Source organism: Homalodisca vitripennis, chromosome 2, assembly GCF_021130785.1.
Source record: "Homalodisca vitripennis isolate AUS2020 chromosome 2, UT_GWSS_2.1, whole genome shotgun sequence".
Classification (NCBI taxonomy): domain Eukaryota; kingdom Metazoa; phylum Arthropoda; class Insecta; order Hemiptera; family Cicadellidae; genus Homalodisca; species Homalodisca vitripennis.
The window spans coordinates 102484574-102503716 of record NC_060208.1 but is presented as its reverse complement, the minus strand read 5'-3'; the positions used below and the strand labels follow the sequence as shown (position 1 = coordinate 102503716).

Below are 19143 nucleotides of genomic sequence, written 5' to 3'. Positions count from 1 at the left end.
AACTATAATATATAAATGGTAAAGGAGATGTTTAATCGATTATATACTCTTATGGTGACAAATTTCAGAGGATTACGTTTTAGGATATCAGAAAATGTATGATTGTTTTGCGGCACTTACCATGTAGGGTGAATCTCAGGACGGAGTAGTAGTACTATTGAAGAACATAAAGTAATTCATTTATAACACTCAAAATCTGTTGTTACTTTGAAGATAACATACCTCGTAACCTTGGTCCATAAAATTATATGAATTATATGAACTAAATATGTATAACGTTAATGGATGACGTTAAAAAGAGTCAATTTTATTTAGGGATCATGATATTACAAAGTATATTATTACAGATTATAAAACTAAATCTATAGATTTAATATTCTGAGCGCGCCTATACAAGTTTTAAAATAAAAAATGTTTCCTATTGTAAGGTATAACAAGGAAATCTAATTTATGTCACATCATTTAGGTTATATTTTGGGTCTATTTTAATTAAATGATCAAAATTTACACAAATAGTGATGGAAATTAAAAATATTCTGCCGGTTGTTTAGTTATAGACTCAAGGCATATAGTATGTTTTATGATTTAGATTATATGAAGAAAATATATTTATAATTGTTAATTTAAATAAATAAATACCTGGAGGACTCGTTGGAAAACTGGGTGTCTAAGCGATTTAAAACTAGCCTTTGAGACGGGGATTCTGGTGGCTCCATGGTCGGAGAGATGGTGAGCAACAGACCGCCAAGTCGTCTGTATTGTACCACGCACTCGTGCTATCTACAGACAAGGTAATGGAACATCTAATGTACCTCTATCTAAGAGGCCCTGGCCGCGGTAGCTAACATAACCTTAAAATCGCAACCAGCTGATATAGCGTCACCTACCATCTTTATTTACGCCCATTAGAGAGTTTAGCCCATTTAAACTTACTAATTGGCTATATCAACTTATAGAATATTCATTGCTTGGTTTGTATTGTAACTCAAACAGAATATAATTGGCGGACACGTGATCTCAGAAAAACATGTGTTTATCGTATCAATATTTTTTATGATCTGACCATTAGAAATAACAGTTGGTTGAATCCTTTAAAACATGCCCTAGTACTGACTGCTAGTCACGTCTTGTTTACATTCGAGAGGAAAATGTTTGTTATTGTTGCTGGAGTGAAGGTCTTTAATTAGTTGATCAAGAGTTGGACGCCTCAGACGCGACCGAGGGAAACCACCAAAGTACAGCCACTTAATTAGGAAATGAACCGACCTTCAATTAATCATTGAGTCGACTCTGTGCGGGTAGCTACGGATATAACAAATAACTAAAATTTTCTAAAAACACAAAGGCACTTTCTTTTGAAGACAATGAATTAAGACTGAGTAAAATTTAAACTATTGCAAATATATTTGATTTTAAATATTAATGTAGAGTTTAGTAAATACGTAATTAAAATTATTTTATTTTGACATGATAATTAGTATATTGTGATATGTAATATTTATCATACTATTCAGTTACAGTATATTAAATATAGGACGATTAAAGAAATACTGATCACGGCTGAATAATAATTTTTTTTTTACAGAGAAATATTTTCATAATTTTCATTTTTCAAAATGGTAGCTTATCACTGTTATTGGTAAGTTAGCAAGCAAATTTAAAAAGACTTCATATTATATTAGGAAGAAGCAACTGTCAGTATGTACATTATGTTAGGGCAGAACACTTAGTGAGGTCATATCGGTGCCTGGAACTTATAAAGGCTGAATTAAAGATTTCTTAGGACTCCGTCCAAATACTTAAGAATTTACCTGAAAAGATGAACAAAAAATAAGGAGCTACCAATTTTGGAAATAAGCAAGTGGATACAGAGTGAATCATAACAAGTGTGTGATATTTAGGAAATGCTTTCAGGATAATCGAACATTTTTTAGTCTCTATAACTGTATATGACCAAGTAATGAAATGTTAAAATTATATATGTATAATTCCAATAAAGATTGAAGAACAAGTTTTTTCTACAGAAAATGCTTAAAGAGGAAAATTTGTTGAATTTTAAGGTAATCAAGTAAACACTCGTCAGAGAATTTTACTATTTTTCTGTTTGAGAGAACAACACACACCGGCCCCCTCTCGGTGTTACGCTGTTAGGACAGAGTGTACATCTAGATCGTAATTGTTCTTGTAGCATTGTACGTACCACCGCAGGAGTCGGTAGACTACAGGCTGTTTTTTATTCTTCACTTGGTGAGACTCCATACTTAACTACAGTTGTCGACCCTCGGTAATGGACGGGTACGTGGGTAGTTAGCGATAACAGCTGCTACACTGCTGCAATGGGCGCGACCTAGATAACCTAGTCGCTTTGTCCTTAGGCGGTGTAAGGATTTGTTCGATAGCAAACGTGATAAAAAGGTATATTTGAACATTTAAAACTACGCTCACTGTGAATTCTCGGCTAATGAGGCCAACTAGAGGTTTGAATTATAAGAAGTGTCTAACGATGGATCATATTAAAATATCATCGTATTGGATATTTTATGTAAGCCGTAACTGTCGCAATTGGTTAAGTAGTGTGGCCGTACTCTGCATGTGTTTTTCTTTTTTTAATTAATGGACTATGATCATAACAACAGCCTGCGCTGCTATATTTTAGCATAAACTGCAAAACCTAATGTCATGAGGTGTACGTTGAAGATGGTCTTAAACATCGATGATGATCGATGTCAGATATTTTACTTTCTGTCTCACTAGCTAAGCTGGCTACAAGAGGTTTGCTACACCATTTTAATTTGCATATCAATATGTCCCTCTCAGACATTCCTACGGTTAGTTATGGTTGTTCGAAGAAGTCTCCATTACACCCTGTACTGCACTTCACTCACCTGGCCCGGAATCTCAGGAACTACTTCGTTTTCAATAACTCGAACTGATGCATGCATAATTCCCCCGCTCTCGAACTAGCGGTGCCAATACCGCAATTGGAAGGGCTAATTGTAAGGCCTCATTTGCAGGTCCTAATTTTCTGGACCTGCAATGTGAATTATTGCAGGGCTTCAGATATGAATATTCCTTGCAATAACCACTATGTACGTTAACCAGTGTTCGATCATTAATGATTATTCACTCAATAGCGAAGCGTCTTAGTAAAAAAGTAAAATTCGTCTACAGATAAAATTCTAAACACCGAGTCTTTTATTGGCTACAAGATTAGTAGAAGGGTATTTATTGTTAACACAATCAGTGATAACCGAATCACGCCCTAAGCTCTTTGTTTTGTAACATGTAAATACCATAACATTAGGTAACACACTGATAACACGTAACCTATCGCTTGTCATTACAACGATACTGATTCGTTACCGATGTGGGTGTCGGTCCGCACATTAAATAATTCGTTAAAAGAAATACATAACAATTATTTTAAAATTGCCATTTTAAAGTATAATATCTACAACAATGTGAAGGAAACAGGATATGTCCGGACATTTGACATCGTTCAGTGGTACAAAAATCACGGAACGATGGGGAAAAATATCCGGAAAATCCTGTTTCTGCACCAGCATCATATGGTCAAAAAGATACTATAAACAAAGTACAAGTATGTTTTAGATTATAGATTATTTCCCCAAAATGGGATTTGGGGGGGGGGGGTATTCACGAGAGAAATGTCAGAGAGTAAAAGACGGAGAGTGATACTAGTAGAAGAAGGTCAAAACTGATAAAAGTGCTCCGGTAACATACAAGATTTGAACCGTCTCTAACTAAGACGTAACTGTGCTTAAACTGACTTTTAATCTTTCAAGACTGACAACAATACTGACAATGGAGACTAAAATAATAATGATCTATCATGATCCTAAACTAACATGATCCTATCATTATTTTAAAAGAATGGGTTTATTTGATAGTCTGTGGTCAGGTTCAACAGAACTCCAGTTTTAATACACATGAAAGGGCAAATACATTTCCCACCCTCCTAGTTTGAAAAGAAACACGAATACAGGACTTCCTCCTTTTAATTTCTTAATACCCTGTTTTATTAACTGAAAAGGAGGAAATTACAAACGTGTAAAATTGCACACTTTTATTGGAATACTATTTTAAATAACTCATACTCACATTAGGCCCATAGATATAATTTCTGTTTTATGTTCCATCGTATACTAATTTGGTTTGTTCAAGAAGTGTAAGAAAAATAGGCTGCTGCTTTCCTTTTCCTAAATTTCTACAATTTCGTATTGAAATTGTGAATCTTTGTAAATGGCCGATTTTATTTCAAAAATTTATTCATTCTGTCACCTTTAACGACAGTGCAAATGGACTGCTTCAGTATACAAAAAGAATATCACCATTTATACCAGTAGAATGTTTTAAAATGTATTTACCAAATAATAGAAATGTTAATAATAATAATTCATAGCACAGTGATTTCTTTTATATTAATGATAAATATCGATTTTCGTGGCAAGAACTTGTAGAAGAACTTAAGAATATTTATGAATGCAAATTTTCTTAAATAATTTCCAAAAACGATTATTTGAGTATTGTCGCGAAAATAATCACGTAACCTTATACCCTATTACGTATTTTGTGTATTTCTTACATTACAAATAGTCCTTTGTATTTGAGATTTGTTTTAAAAAGTAACATGTACCATATGTAAAGGAGAGTATTTAATTGAATGTTTACTGCAATTACAAAAATATGCTCTATCATAATAACGACTTTTAAAATCGGCACATAAATAGTTTTATATATTGATATAGTGCTTCTTGATAACATGCACAATATTGTATTATAAACGAATACAAGGCTTTTAGAGATTTCCAGAGTACTTAAAACATAGTAGCTTTCTTTCACTTTAATATGGCATAGGATTTAAGGCTATATAAATTTTAATGTGAATTAAATATAATTAATTCAGGAATGCAATACAGAAGCTCAAAACTAAGAAATATTGTAATCACCTACATTGAAAAATAATGTTTATCAATAAATAGAATATGTTGTTTTATAAACGAATAAAACCAACATATTTATTTTATTTTTACTATATATTGCTTTGAACAAAAAAATGGCTTTTAAGATAAATTATTTAGGAATATTGTTTTCATTCAAGCTAAAGTTTATGTGAATACTACATTGTTGGTAACGAACATGAAGGTATATTTTGAAATTTGTGTGTATATCTAATACGAAAAGAACATAAGGTAACAATGTTTATATATATATATATATATATATATATATATATATAAAACATTATGTATATACATTGTGTATGTATATAACACACACACACACACACACACACACACCATTTCCTCAAAACTTAGCACTTAACTGAATAAAAGTAACAGCTAATAATAAAATACAACAGACGCTCTATTGAGATATCGTGTTGCGTAAAGGGGAACACTGTTGCGCAACAAATTTTACAACACGATGCACATCCACGTTGTTTACAAGGTAGATAACCGAAATCACCTCCTAGAAGGCTACGAGCTCGACTTACCTACCAGAAGACCGCGATCTGGACCTCGGCCTTGGGCGGCGAGGAGGTGTTTTTCTCGGTTGGAAAGCCAAACTGACTTGCTCGCTCATCATCTTGACAGCTGGGGCCCCAACACAGACTGCGAGAGGTTATCGATATACGTAGACTTTGCCAGCATCCGAGTTGTTTACTGGCAACACTACGTATCTTGGGTCAGTTCGTGTAATAAAAAGACGAATACACTCAGTAAGGCGACGTTATTCAAGAAGCAACGACGTATTTAAAAGCGAGGTAAATATATCGTTTTGGTAGAATTTTACTTAAGGTAGAGTAGTTTTTTTTTAGAAATTTCGGTAATTAAAACCTTAGTGACTAACTATATAATATTAATAAATCTGACATAGAGGGACATTTCCCTATCATTAAAGCTTTAATATTATATAGATACAATAACAAAAAATAACTCTATCAAATTTCACGTTATAAAAAAAATTATCTGTAGAACAAAATGTGCAAAGAATCCTATTTTGGAACGTATAATTAAGGAAACTTAAGAATTATTATCTTCCGGCTCAACGGATAATAAGAAGGATTTTATATCAGGATTCCGTTTTTATAATACGTAACTTGAAAGGAAATTAAAAAAAGTAGGCGACCTTCAGATATATAATCAGAATGCATAATCAGCGATTGATATGGTTTTTATCACAGATTGCCAGCTGTTTGGTCGTATCTTCAAAATGCTAGTAAAGCTAGTTTCTCAGTTTTACTCACAATAAGCGATAAGGATTATTTTCTTCAATGTTTCCATTTAATTGAGTCCGTCGCTCAATTAATACAAGTTTCTACAAAGCGCGTGGTTTTCGAATGTATTTGTAGCCAGATCATCATAGTTACATAGAACCTAGTCATAATGATAGCATTATGGACATGGAAGTACATCTTTTCTAATGAGAGATTGGTTCATTAGGTGTGGTAGTGATTCTTCTGGCCACAATGGTAGAAGCTAGTCTGGTATGTTGATGGCATCTGTCCAGGTTACAGAGCCTGCATATCCACTGAGAAACGCCGAGTAAACAGTTTTGTATTGGTACACAGTTTTGGTAATTATTATTCTTGTTTTGCTTGAGTTGGAATGTTCAGTCATATTCACAAAGATCGCATTGAAATAGTTTCCATTTCATGCGAATCAACAATAAAACTCCCGACTGTTTGTTAACCGTGATTAGACCTTTGGGTTTTCTTCACAACATTAAATATTATATTCCAATTATTATAACACATATTTTGTGTATTTTTTGGAATCAACAAAAACTTTTGATTTTTGGAACAAGAACTTTCCTAGATTGATAATTGTTTCCAGAAATTTGTAAGAAAACGAGAAAAGTTACATACGTACCACTTACACACAGGTCTTTATAAATTTTATTACTCCATATAGTAAATGTGTAATAGATTTATTTCCTTCAAACCAACAATAAAGAAGTTATAAGGGTGTCTTTAGTGCTGCAGGGTGTCTTTAGTGCTGCAGGGTGGCATATATCACAGGGTAGGAGTACGAGTACGTTGCACTTCGTGTCGCGTTAAAGGCTTCGCTGAGATTGCATGCAAGTCTATAGCTGAGTTCAATTTGTGGACAGACAGGCATTCGTATAGAAAAAACATTTATATATTCCCCAGCACACGTTGAACCATCCTACAAAGTTATATGATTTGTTGACGCTAGCCAAATGCCACGGAAGGACATCCACCATCAAAGAACTCATTCTTGTGTATGTAGAAATTAAGGTTCATGCAAAATATCAAGTCAACATAAGTAATTCGTCTAAAAATATTTTGCGGGTAATAAGACTACGTGTTACTATGTCACATGTTGAAATATCAAATTATTGTACAGTTTGTTTATAAATTTGTCCATCCTGAGATTGTACTCGTTGCCTTGATGGTTAGAGCAATGTAGTAACAATTTACCCTGAAATTTACAACAAATCTTATTGAGTGGGAAATCGAGGACTGGATCAATTCATATGTTTTAATATTAAAGCAATTAGAGCATTACAAACAAATATTCTTGAGGAAATTACCGTTATCCGTAATGATACAGAAAGTAGGTCTAAAAGTGAAGTTTGTAGGTGTGTTAAAATATTGAGGAAGAGGAAATCTTCTTGTTACCATCAAGGAAACAGCCGCCCGCATAGTGGTCCAACATCCCTTTCAGCGCGACAATCCCTACCCTGTTATTTGAGTTAACGTTGGGAAAATAATCGTATTCGTTATAATAGCCATTAATACCGTCGCAGGTAAGATGGAAAGTCAAAAGCATGAAAGGGAAATGGCAAATTTCTTGACAAACATTGGTAATAATTAATGTACAATAACGACCATGTACGTCATGTACATCAGGTACAGTCGGTGAAAACAAGGTTGTGAGTATTAGTAGTCTGTTCATTAGTAACATGTAAGATGTTAGTTAAAGTGTACACAAGACATGATAATAATGCACTCAATTATAGAGTATGACAGATGGCACCCAGCCGTCTGTATGTCCAGTTGTCCATAGCTTGACTAACCACTGACAAGGTGAGTACAGGGCCGTAAGTAGAGGAAGTGCACCCGGGGAAAACAAGGCTGTGAGTATTGGTAGTCTGTTCATTAGTAACATGTAAGATGTTAGTTAAATTGTACACAAGACATGATAATAATGCACTCAATTATAGAGTATGACAGATAGCACTCAGGAAAAATTTTTGAGTGAATAATATTACACTGAGGTGTTAAATGCATTCAAACCACAATTAATTTAATTACACTGAGGTATTAAATGCATTCAAACCACAATTAATGTAAACCGTTTTAATTAAAATTGAGTGCAAATAAATAATAGGTTTTATACTTAACGTTTTACTCAGAGTTTTATTTTGTTGCTATAGCTTTGTACCGAAGTGGTAAGTATTTATATGGGAGAACAGAGTGATGTAGTGGGTTTGCAAATATATATTTCGACAAAATTTTGTCTCATTAAAGGAATTTCTAAAAGCATACAGAAAATTCAGGTTTCGTGTTCACTAACAGTATATGTTATAAATAAATAGGTTAAATTAATAACTTTCATGTTTTTACAAAATAATTTTGTGAACAAGTACATTGTATATGAATTGTTTGAATATTTTTTGCAAAACAACTTCTTATTATAAGAGGGCAAGTATAATACGAGTATATCAGTTACTCATTATTTATCTTCGCCATCGATTTTTTAATTCGCATAAAAAAATTAACAATTAGATTCATACAATCCTCCAACCGTACTGCTAAGTAACTAACCAAATTCCCATCGGTCTACCCCATTACTCCCCTTTCTTTCTGTATCATGCTTCATACGTAATGATATAAATGCTAAATGAAGTAAGATTTTGAATTCAATGTGGTGAAATAGATGTAATAAGAATAATAAAGAAACATTTCTTCCAGGTTGTAGGAAAATGTCAGGCTAAAAATAAGAGTGAAAGTTTAGCTTCTGTTCACCTTCCTGTTGGTACAGCATCTGGAATCTAGCGCTGCCACAACGTAACTCCTGGAATCTGGAGTTACGTTTGCCTGAAAATATCCAAAATTCCAGATACTGCAACAAGAGGAAGAAAAACTGTAGCTAAATCCAACATTCACATCGAATCAGACCTTCCTACTACAGCTACGTTATGTGTAAAAACAGGTATTTTGCAAAAATTACATTTTTTAGTATTAATGCATTTTTCATAGTGAATAGGAATTTATAGGATACATTAAGAAAACAGTAATCTCAAATTTTGTTTTCAAACATTAGCACTAAATAATAATAGGCTTGGTTTTGCAGCAGCGTTCACGTAGATAAAAATATTACACGAAAGCAAAATGTCTTGATGTACAGTCAAGGGAGACAGCAGTATAATGTAATGCAATTTGCAACTTCTCCGACTAGTGCGTAGGGCCTGCCGAGGTCGCAACACTTCTCCATCTCACCGTCAGTCACATCCTGACACTACCTGCCCAGGTGGTCAGTAGCACGTAGTTTATATACAGTTTACTCGTACGTAATGATACTCGATGATAATGACATCCAGTATTACAAAGGCGTATGATAGATGACATACAGCAATCAAAAACTTGATCTTCCGTTGGCAAAGTAAGCACAGGGCCGTAACTACAACAAGGGCACCAGGTGACATCTTTCCTACTTTATCAGTATTGCTCCAAATAAAATTGTAAATTAATATGGCTAAAGAATAAAAGTAAGAAAAGTAAATTTGTATGTTTAACTGTTATAGACACTTCCTGTCAATTGTAACAGTTATAAATACAAATTAATTTTAAACGGACGACAGCAATAAAATGTCAGATATATCGCGCCCTCGAGCGCACTGTAAATATTATACGCTATGGCACTTGATTTAACCAGAGCTGTATTATTTTACATTCTGTTACTACATATCAATAAAACTATCAACAGCATCACCAGCTGTAAGTTTACGTTTCAAATATGAAATCCAACAATTAATTGAAAATTAATAAAACCGATGCGAACGTTGTATTAAAATATGAGTGGTAACATTCAAACTAGATCGAATTTTGACATAAACATTTTTAAATTAGTGAATGTTTTAATTGTAATGAAAAACATTGAAAGTATACCTATTATTAATAGCTTATAATAAATTTAAAAAACTTAAATAAATGAAATACATATATTTATATATTAAAAACCAATATCTGGAAGATTTAATTAGAGATAAACAATTATAAGCACTCAACACTTGCCCAGGATAAAGAGCTTGTTATAAAAGTCTATTATTGTTGGTATGGATAACAAACCACCCATCCATGCCACAAAACCAGCAACGACTACCGTTGTACTACTGTTGTGTGCTGTTTTGTGTTACGTAGGTTCTTTTTAACTATACAACGTACATCAACGCATACCTTAGCGGTAATTTTCACCTTAAAATGCGCCGATTAACCGAATTTGTACTTATTTAGTGTACCAATCTCATTTATGTACTCACATACTATCACAATATTGTTATATAATTAGATAGAAGAGTTATCTAGCCGGCTTTTTATAATATTTATACAAAAATTATAATTTAATAAATAAAATAATTTATACCAAACCGATACAGTACGACGATTAAACACACAAGGGGATAACTGACAGGTGATTAGATGAGGAAGGCGCAATGTATGCAATATAGGTACATATCGCTAGACTCGCCCTGCACACGGATTGCCTAGTAGGCGCCGTGCTTTAACCCTATGTTTAGAATAACAAACGCTAGTTTTCATGTTTGCAATTATTGTTGTTCCTCTTCATAAACAAGAGGTAATTCTAAATTTTGTTTACTTTTTGAAGTATTCGTATCCAAATTGTATACATTAAATACAATACAGACCTCGATGATGATATGATTCAAAGCGAAAATCCTTCGTTTGCTATTTTTGCAATGCGTTTGTGCTGTTGTCCGTCCCTACTTTATACTTAATAGTCATGGCCCTCTCAGACAAAGCTAAAATATATTTTATAGAAATAGATCAATTTCATTAAGATTACAACTATGTAGGTTTAATTAGAACGAGACGAGAGGCGCGTTTGCACAAGGAAATGGAAAACCAAATGAATTAAAGAACAAAAATATTAAATTTAATAGTTCTAATGTTAAATAATAAATAGGATAGTTTCCTGGTAAACTAATGTAACAGAACCATTTATATGTGTGTTAAAAAATTTAGGGATGAATAAATTTTTTTAATTTGCCTCAATGTACTGAGAAATGAAATCTCAATCTAAGTAAAAAGATTGTATGCAATTATACCACATTGTATTTACCTAAACCGTTGTAGATTTTGCATCGTAAAATCTTGCTAAAGCTATGAGTAAAGAATATTATGTAATGTTAGAAGAACTGTTATATTACTAATGTCATTCTACCTTGTGATCTGTTATAAACACCGCGTTGCCATGTATTTTCACGCGGAATGCTTGCGCCTTCAACTGTATACTGGTGCACCGCATAACACAACAATACGCCTTATAGCCTATTTCTCGCCGCGAGAGAGTGTGTTGTCATCCTTTTATTGTTTCTTGGTAGGTAAATTTCCATTGATAACATACACGTGTAACCAGTATCTACTTAGTGTTTATTTTAAACACTCATTTAGCTTGTCAGTTGCTGTTCTAATTGGTGAAATGTAATTATGGTTTAACGAAACTAAAGGCTGCATTGTTCATTTGCAGCGACCATTGCCTTTTAGATAAAGCTCAATTATTTTAACAATAATAAGTTTATTATCTGTTAATAACAATGTCAGTGAAGTTGTATATAACACAATTCGAAGGTACATACTGTATTATTGTCATATAAAGCTCTATATATATATATATATATATATATATATATATATATATATATATATATATATATATATATATATGGTCAAATCACAATTGGAATAAACATATACGAATATTATAGTTAATGTTGTAAATATTATACCTAGAAATTTAAACGTATGAACAATTACAATAAATTAAAACTATTGTTGATCGGTGGATCTGAAACTAAAATGCTGCCGTTATAAGTTAGTTGATCTTATACGTTACTAATTCTTAAGAATAACTAGTAATGAAAATATTTCCAATAGTTTCAGAATACCTTGGTTTAAAATAATGATAAAATAAATACGTTATCAGAGAAAGAGAACAAATATTTGAAAAAAGATTTTTATTAACATGGTACGTCACAAACTTTTTTTAATTTCACCTATTTTTTGAATTGTTAGTTGATATATCATTTGATAAATTTGAAAACTCTAATAAGTTAATATTTGCTTTTCAGTTCCATACACAAAAATGGTGTGTGTGTGTGTTTGTGTGTTTATAACACAATCGTAAACGATTTATTTATAATATCAAATTATGTAACAATTGGACGAATCAATAAACTAGGCATAAAGCCAAATTTAATTGTAGTTAATACAAACCTTGGTCTTTATCATGGTTATCTTCATGGTCAATTTCATTTTACCCAAAATTACAATACAATCTAGTGTAATGTTGTATAAGAGTTTACAGAGAGGGTTGGTGTTCGCCATTGTTTAGACATCTATGGGCTATAAGTTTTAAAACTTTAACCAGAGTTCTTTTAAGCATACAAACAACAATATATGGTTCGGGAGGATTAGAAATAGTGCCAGACTAGGTAAACATAATAAAAGATGAAGAAATTTTCAGATGATGCATTAATTTATTGTATTCTTTTCAAACTTTTGCATTAATAACATTCTCATCCCAGATGCATAATACAGAGTGAATCAGCATAGCCTGAAAAGAGTCAGCTCCTGCACGGAATGTCAGATTTAGTCGTTTTTAAATATGAAGTTAATGATTCTGATTTGTGAACCAAATTAATATCAGAACAGCATTATATATTTTTTTTAAGAATTATACAATGTACTTTAAAGTGAAATTTCAAGTTTAATTCCTGAAATGTACACAAAAATACATTTTCTATACAAATGTGCTCTATATTTAATCTTATAATGGTTCCACAGATGTTTAGGATTGTAATAATACCGACTGTCATGCACTTTTACATTTGGTATTCTTATATAGTTCATACAATTTTTATATAGTTTTTTTTTTAATCAATTGATATTAGTCTCTCATGCCTATGAGAGCAGATAGCCTAATAGACAAGGTTATACAATCACTAGACATGTCGATCTATTTTGTATTACAGTGTTAAAATAAATTTAATACTTTTAGAACATAAAATATATTATAGCTTAGGAATCTTTGTGTAGAATATGAAAATCTGATCATCAAAAATTAGAATTTGTATTTACTTCAAAACTAAATTGTTTAGCATTCCATTTTCTAAATTTCAACATTCGGTTTTGAATTGAAGTAATATCCTGGTCAAATAGGCGGTGTGCGTGCATAGCCACATAGTAATATTATGATGAAGTTAAATATAAAGCTCAAGAATTATGGGCAGGATTATCATCAATAAAAATTAAAAAGTAATAAAAGCCCGCGTAGTTATAATTAACTTACTTAGCCTCGGGAACGTTATACTGAACTTGTGTAAAGTAAAATAAATGTATTCTACTCTTTGTTGGTTCTACAAGCTATTGTTTATTTTATTATTCATAACTTACCTCGGGTCACTTTTGATCCCACTGATCGCACTGCCATAGGTGGCGACTCGCACTAAAGTCGGCTGATCTGTGGTCATCGTCACGGGAAGGCGATCTCTCTCGGTCGCTGAATCTAAGTCCACGTCAGTCTCTGTAATCACCTCTCGGTTCACGTCGAAGTACCTAAAATCTTCCTCCTCTATGGTGGCAGTGGGCGCCGCGACGCCCTCTGATAACCGTGTCAGAGGTGCTGCGACGTTGACGTGATTGGTCTCTGCACTAGACATCGTCGACGGTACGGCCGATCATACGCGTGACGGATACGGCACTGGACATAACCTCAAAAAGCACTGCCACTGCCACTGCACTCGCATTGTCACTGAGCACTGAGCGTTACCGCTGCCTCCTCGATACGAAGTAACGCCGCCGCACTCACTGCCGACTGCAACTGGTTCCACTGGTCGCGATATAATGACTGGGGAAAGTACATCCACTGCGCATGCGCGTACGTCACTCGTCACGCCTTGCAAACCTGTTTTGACACACCGGATGGAGTTTAGTATTGTATTAACACTACGCTATCACTAAAGGGCCGTCTTTATATTTACACTTAAGTACATCTTTGGTTTTGTCGAAGAAACAAGGTTAGGAGGCCAGACATCACCGGCATCTGTAACAGAACAGAAGAATTAAGGTCGTAGTATTTTAACGAGATTCTTTGTACTTTTTAATTATTATGTAATTTTCTGCTTTAATATTTGCTTAATCAGCATTGAGTTTGCGTACAGCTAGGTATTTTTTGAAAAGAAAAAATTAAATAAACATTGCTTTATAATCTCTTTAAATTGTAGACATATGACATTTAGAACAGCATACCTGTGTGTAAATTTACCAACGAGAGGTTAAAAACTGATACGTATCCAAAAATTATTGTATAAAAATGTAATTAATATTTAGGTCCAAATGATTCAACTTGGTCCTGTGGAGAAAAATGAATTTGGATCACTTTGTATTACTTCTTACCCACAAAAACTTATCAGAAAATCTGGAAAACCAAAGATTAACCCAGAAAGTAAAAGATTAGAGATGTCCCAATCTATTAAACGCGCCGTTTTATCTGCATTTCTCATAACTTCTTTGGGGTTATTCTAAAATTTTAGTACAAACAATTAAATTAGACAAAAATCAACTATATTTTTAATTCACGCTAAACTTAAGTATTTTGTATTGGTTGATTGGTCTTTCAATAGAGAAGACATGAACTCACTATTCATTACAACAAATTAAATAATAACACAAGAAAATAAACATGGAATAAGTCAACAGTGATAGTGGGCATAATAAATGGCTTGGCAAACATAGTGACGAAAGCGAGCAGTAATTCACTGTAGACATGATAAGGGAGTAGGCGTGAGGATTGGGTAAATTGATTGCAAGGTCAAAGTCAGATATAGTGAGTTCCTCAGTTTCTAAAGTTGCTCAGCCTCTACATTTGAACGAGAGTTCAGGAAATGTCACTTTATGTGTAGAATGCTGTTATTCCCTGCCTACTGGTAATTAGAAGAGAGACGGGAGGTGAGCTGGTGTTGACTTATCATCATATTAATAACCTGTATGTTAGCAAGCTGGGGAAAAGATACAAGAGAGCTTGAGATAGGAACAAACCGAAGATGAACAATGCTCCTGGACGTCAGTCTCACTTCAGTACGGTTTACTAGCAGTGTTATTTCCAAAAAAAGATAATTGCAACTGGACTTCCCATTTAATGTTTTGGAACGATACGGTATCCCTCATTCGTGCATCATTTAACTGAAGTTGATCAAACACCGCATTAAAAGCAATACTATAAACATTCCAACTTTATATAGCTGATCAAAGCAGTTTGAATAGAGTATATCTGTAGTAGAAAATACGTCGGCACTGATGGTCTTGTTTCGATACACTCAATCAATGTATTTATCAAAGTATAATGAGTCTGAATTAAAACGTAATTTAGAATGTTAATCATGATGTTAATGATTGATTAGTTATATATATATATATATATATATATATATATATATATATATATATATATATCTACACACACAGTTTCTATCTATAGTGGATTAATTTGATATTGACGTCGAAAACAAAGACTTCTATTTGAGGTCAGCTGGGGATTGTGCGCTGTAGTCAAATCTGGTAATCTATTTTCAGCATAAACTTTTGAATCTAATTTTATTTTATATTCTACAAAGCTTACTCCAAATGAACTCAGTAATTAAAAATGAGAATGTTTGTTCTTACCCATGTCTTGAATATTTGAATTGTTGAATGTTTGAAATTACTCTTAAGCAAAGTATTACCAGACATTAATTCTAAACATCACTTGGAAAAAACTTCTCTAACACTCCTACGAATTTAATTGTTTGTTTGTAGAACAGCATTCAAACTCGAGATGCCTGAATTATCATGATTACTATCTCTGCTCGATATATTGTACATCAATGCTTTTCTTTAGTATACGGAAAGTGTTGTATTAGCCTTAGTGAGTGTTCCTTTATCTTTAAAGTTCGAAATGTTTGAAAATAAAACGTCAGCAGATAAAGTTATTTGATATGATATATATTTAAACGATTATTCACGTTATTAATAAATCACAAATGAATTATCTTTAAGAATCACTGAAAGGTTATAAATAATTTTTAAGTGTCGGAAATACCACTTGACAAAGGGAGTAAAAGGAATTATTACTTTTAAATGTACAGCCTTTCGGATATGATATGAATTGTTATCAAACAGTTTACCGAACTTACACGTTTTACATTTTATCATATATTATGTAGTTTCATGCACCTATATGATTATCTTAAAACTATTATTTATAGTAATGAAAAACAAATAAACCATATTTCTCAAAACTTAAAATTCTTTTATTTAATAGGTCTGAAGCAGTTTAGGATAATTTTAGCCATACCGATTCATGCGTTCATACGATAATTGAATAACTTTGAAAAGATTTTTAAAACGTTCTTGCCTCTTCTTAATTGCGGTAGGGACTGTACATAGGGCTCTTCGAAGAACTATGGCTAGAAAACTACATAACTAAATTCGTTGAAATTGTGTCATGTTTAATACTATACTAATGTTATAACATTTATGAAGATTATATTCCCTTTACTTTAAGAGTAATGTAAATCCATTCTTTTAATTGGCCTCATAAATAATTCATAAAAGGCAAACATAAATTATGTCACATCTGAGTTTGCTTTTGGAATAAATCAAGCCAATAACATAATAATAGCTGATGCTCTTGGAATGGTTCGAGCCACTAATATTTTAACAGCTGAAAGAAGATTGGACCGAGAGAGAGCTCAAAGGAAGAGGAGGGGGGTGGTGAGGGGAGGGTTCAAGTGAAGAAAACATGAGCTAAATAAAGCTTATTCTCACTGTAACTAGACAACGTTGAGAAGTTTTCTTGCACAAACCAATCCGTACTACCTGACGGAACGTGCGTGGAATAATTTTAGAAATGAAGATTACAGGGGAAACACCTGATAAGTCACATTTGACAGGTTTCCAGAACAAATGATTTAAATTTAAATCTATTACATGGTTTTGTGCATTTTCTTTATACATTTATATACGACTGTTCATCGTTAAGTACATTATATAATCAATTTCATTCTAATACTATTAGCCTACGTACGCGGTTAACTGAGGAAGAACATGGTAAGTCCATTGATCCCATAAAGTGATTTCCTTTATTATTATATGAATGTGCTGAAAATAATTAGGGTGCTTCAAAGTTAATCAAATGTATTTACATATTGGTGTTAGATTACTTAGGTTCCTATTCATAAAATAATGTTGTATAAAATTCTTGTGCTTTTAGCCTAAAACACATTTCAGGTCCTGAAGTATTTTTCTCTTTACATTGACAGGATACCTGTTAAAAATAATACAAACTGACAAAAAAAATGCAAAACACAAACTTACACTCTTTAACCTATAAACTAACACCTTCACGTGTTCTGTAGACAACAATAGGCATCCAAGATAGCTGCACTGTAGGAACTATAATGGACTCACCAGTTTCTTTTATTGTATATTATTATTTCAAAATGCTGTAAAATGTGACCTATATTGTTTTTCTACCTAAACTGAAGGACAAAAAGAATACTCTGTTTTAAATTTACAAAATGACTAAAGAAACTTAATGTCACAAAAATGGGCATATCGAGTTTTTCCCCTGCAGTATTAAAATCCAACTTATAGAAACTCTTCAAGTTAGGAGGCAAAATTTTATAAAATGGGGAATAATGAATTAAAGAAATATATTTTAGAATACAACTGTATATTTAGTTTACGGAAAAGTAATTTTCCAACAGAATGCAAAAAACATGTTGAAAATAATTTGGAAAATCATGTAAGCATAAACCCTTTAATGGAGTCATAGAAATGTATGTGAATAGAAATGTAAATTGAAAAGAAAATGACTGGTTGAATTTCTCGTAACATGTTTCAACAGATCCAAAGAACAATTTTATTACTATTTGTAAAACAAATATTGTTATTATTTGATGAACATATGTATGATTTATTCTACCTATTGTATGTTAAATTCTCTAATATTATTCCCTGGGTAAAGACAAAAAAATGCAATATAACTATGGGTTGGAATATGTTGGTTTAATGTCTGTCCTGATTACTTAAAATCTCATGATTAAGAAGTGCTCATGCTATGATGTTCTAAGTTTACCTGATGTTTCACTTGCAGTAATATTTTTATCAATGCTTAATAAAACTTGAAACAATAAAACATCCGTCACAACAATACAATACACAGAGCACGTAAAAAAGATGAAAGTAGTTCAACAATTTTTATTCGTTATATCTACCGACAATGCATAGAGAATATGCCAAACAGTTGTTCATGTGGAATTGAATAAAGTTTTAACTATAAATATAATAAAGGAACGCCGTCAATGTAAAATGGAAAGGAAGTCCGTATAGGGGTTTCGATGCATTAAACGTATTAACACATAAAACAGTGGAAAAATAAGGAAAAGGTTTTTGGTGCTATGTTTGATATATATATATATATATATATATATATATATATATATATCTCCTATCAATCATAGCACCAAACCTTTTCCTTATTTTTCCACTGTTTTATGTGTTAATACTTTTAATGCATCGAAAAAAATATATATACCGGTATGTGTATATATATATATATATATACACACATAAATTTACATTTTTTGCTACCTTCATTTTGCTCCTTCAAATCGTTTTGAGAATCTTTAAATCGAATTCATTTAGTAAAGTTGATGCAAAGGACACGTGTTAAAAAACCTGGTGACCCAGATCCGAACCATATAATTGGTGAATTGTACGTATGTTAATAGCGTATCTAATAGTCATATCTTGACTTAAAATAAAATTCAATATGCTTCTTTTCTACTGTTCAAAAATTATTAACTCGT

At 32.4% G+C, this 19143-nt stretch overlaps 2 protein-coding genes and 1 long non-coding RNA gene across 14 annotated transcripts in view; 1 reads left to right on the top strand and 2 right to left on the bottom strand.

Annotated features, from left to right (window-relative positions):
- LOC124354482 (ATP-sensitive inward rectifier potassium channel 12-like) overlaps window positions 1–13960 on the bottom strand; it is a 33285-nt gene extending 19325 nt beyond the window's left edge. For 2 of the 5 annotated variants that reach the window (XM_046804974.1, XM_046804977.1), the window contains exon 1: window positions 5519–5650. In XM_046804974.1, coding sequence (XP_046660930.1) covers window positions 5519–5610 — 92 coding nt within the window. In that variant the 5' untranslated portion in view covers window positions 5611–5650. Of the gene's footprint in view, window positions 1–639; window positions 797–5518; window positions 5651–13687 lie in introns of those variants that run through there. The other 3 variants (XM_046804973.1, XM_046804978.1, XM_046804975.1) reach the window with 3 other exon arrangements.
- The window catches only part of LOC124354484, a 31495-nt gene continuing 18046 nt past the window's right edge, over window positions 5695–19143 (top strand). Inside the window, exons 1-2 of the long non-coding RNA XR_006921684.1 lie at window positions 5695–5788; window positions 8966–9206. This is a non-coding gene — a long non-coding RNA (uncharacterized LOC124354484). The remainder of the gene's footprint in view (window positions 5789–8965; window positions 9207–19143) is intronic.
- Window positions 14205–19143, bottom strand: part of LOC124354481 (G protein-activated inward rectifier potassium channel 3-like) — a 164242-nt gene continuing 159303 nt past the window's right edge. For all 8 annotated transcript variants that reach the window (XM_046804962.1, XM_046804965.1, XM_046804967.1 and 5 more), the window contains one exon: window positions 14205–14336. The gene's annotated coding sequence lies outside the window, so the exon portion shown is untranslated. The remainder of the gene's footprint in view (window positions 14337–19143) is intronic.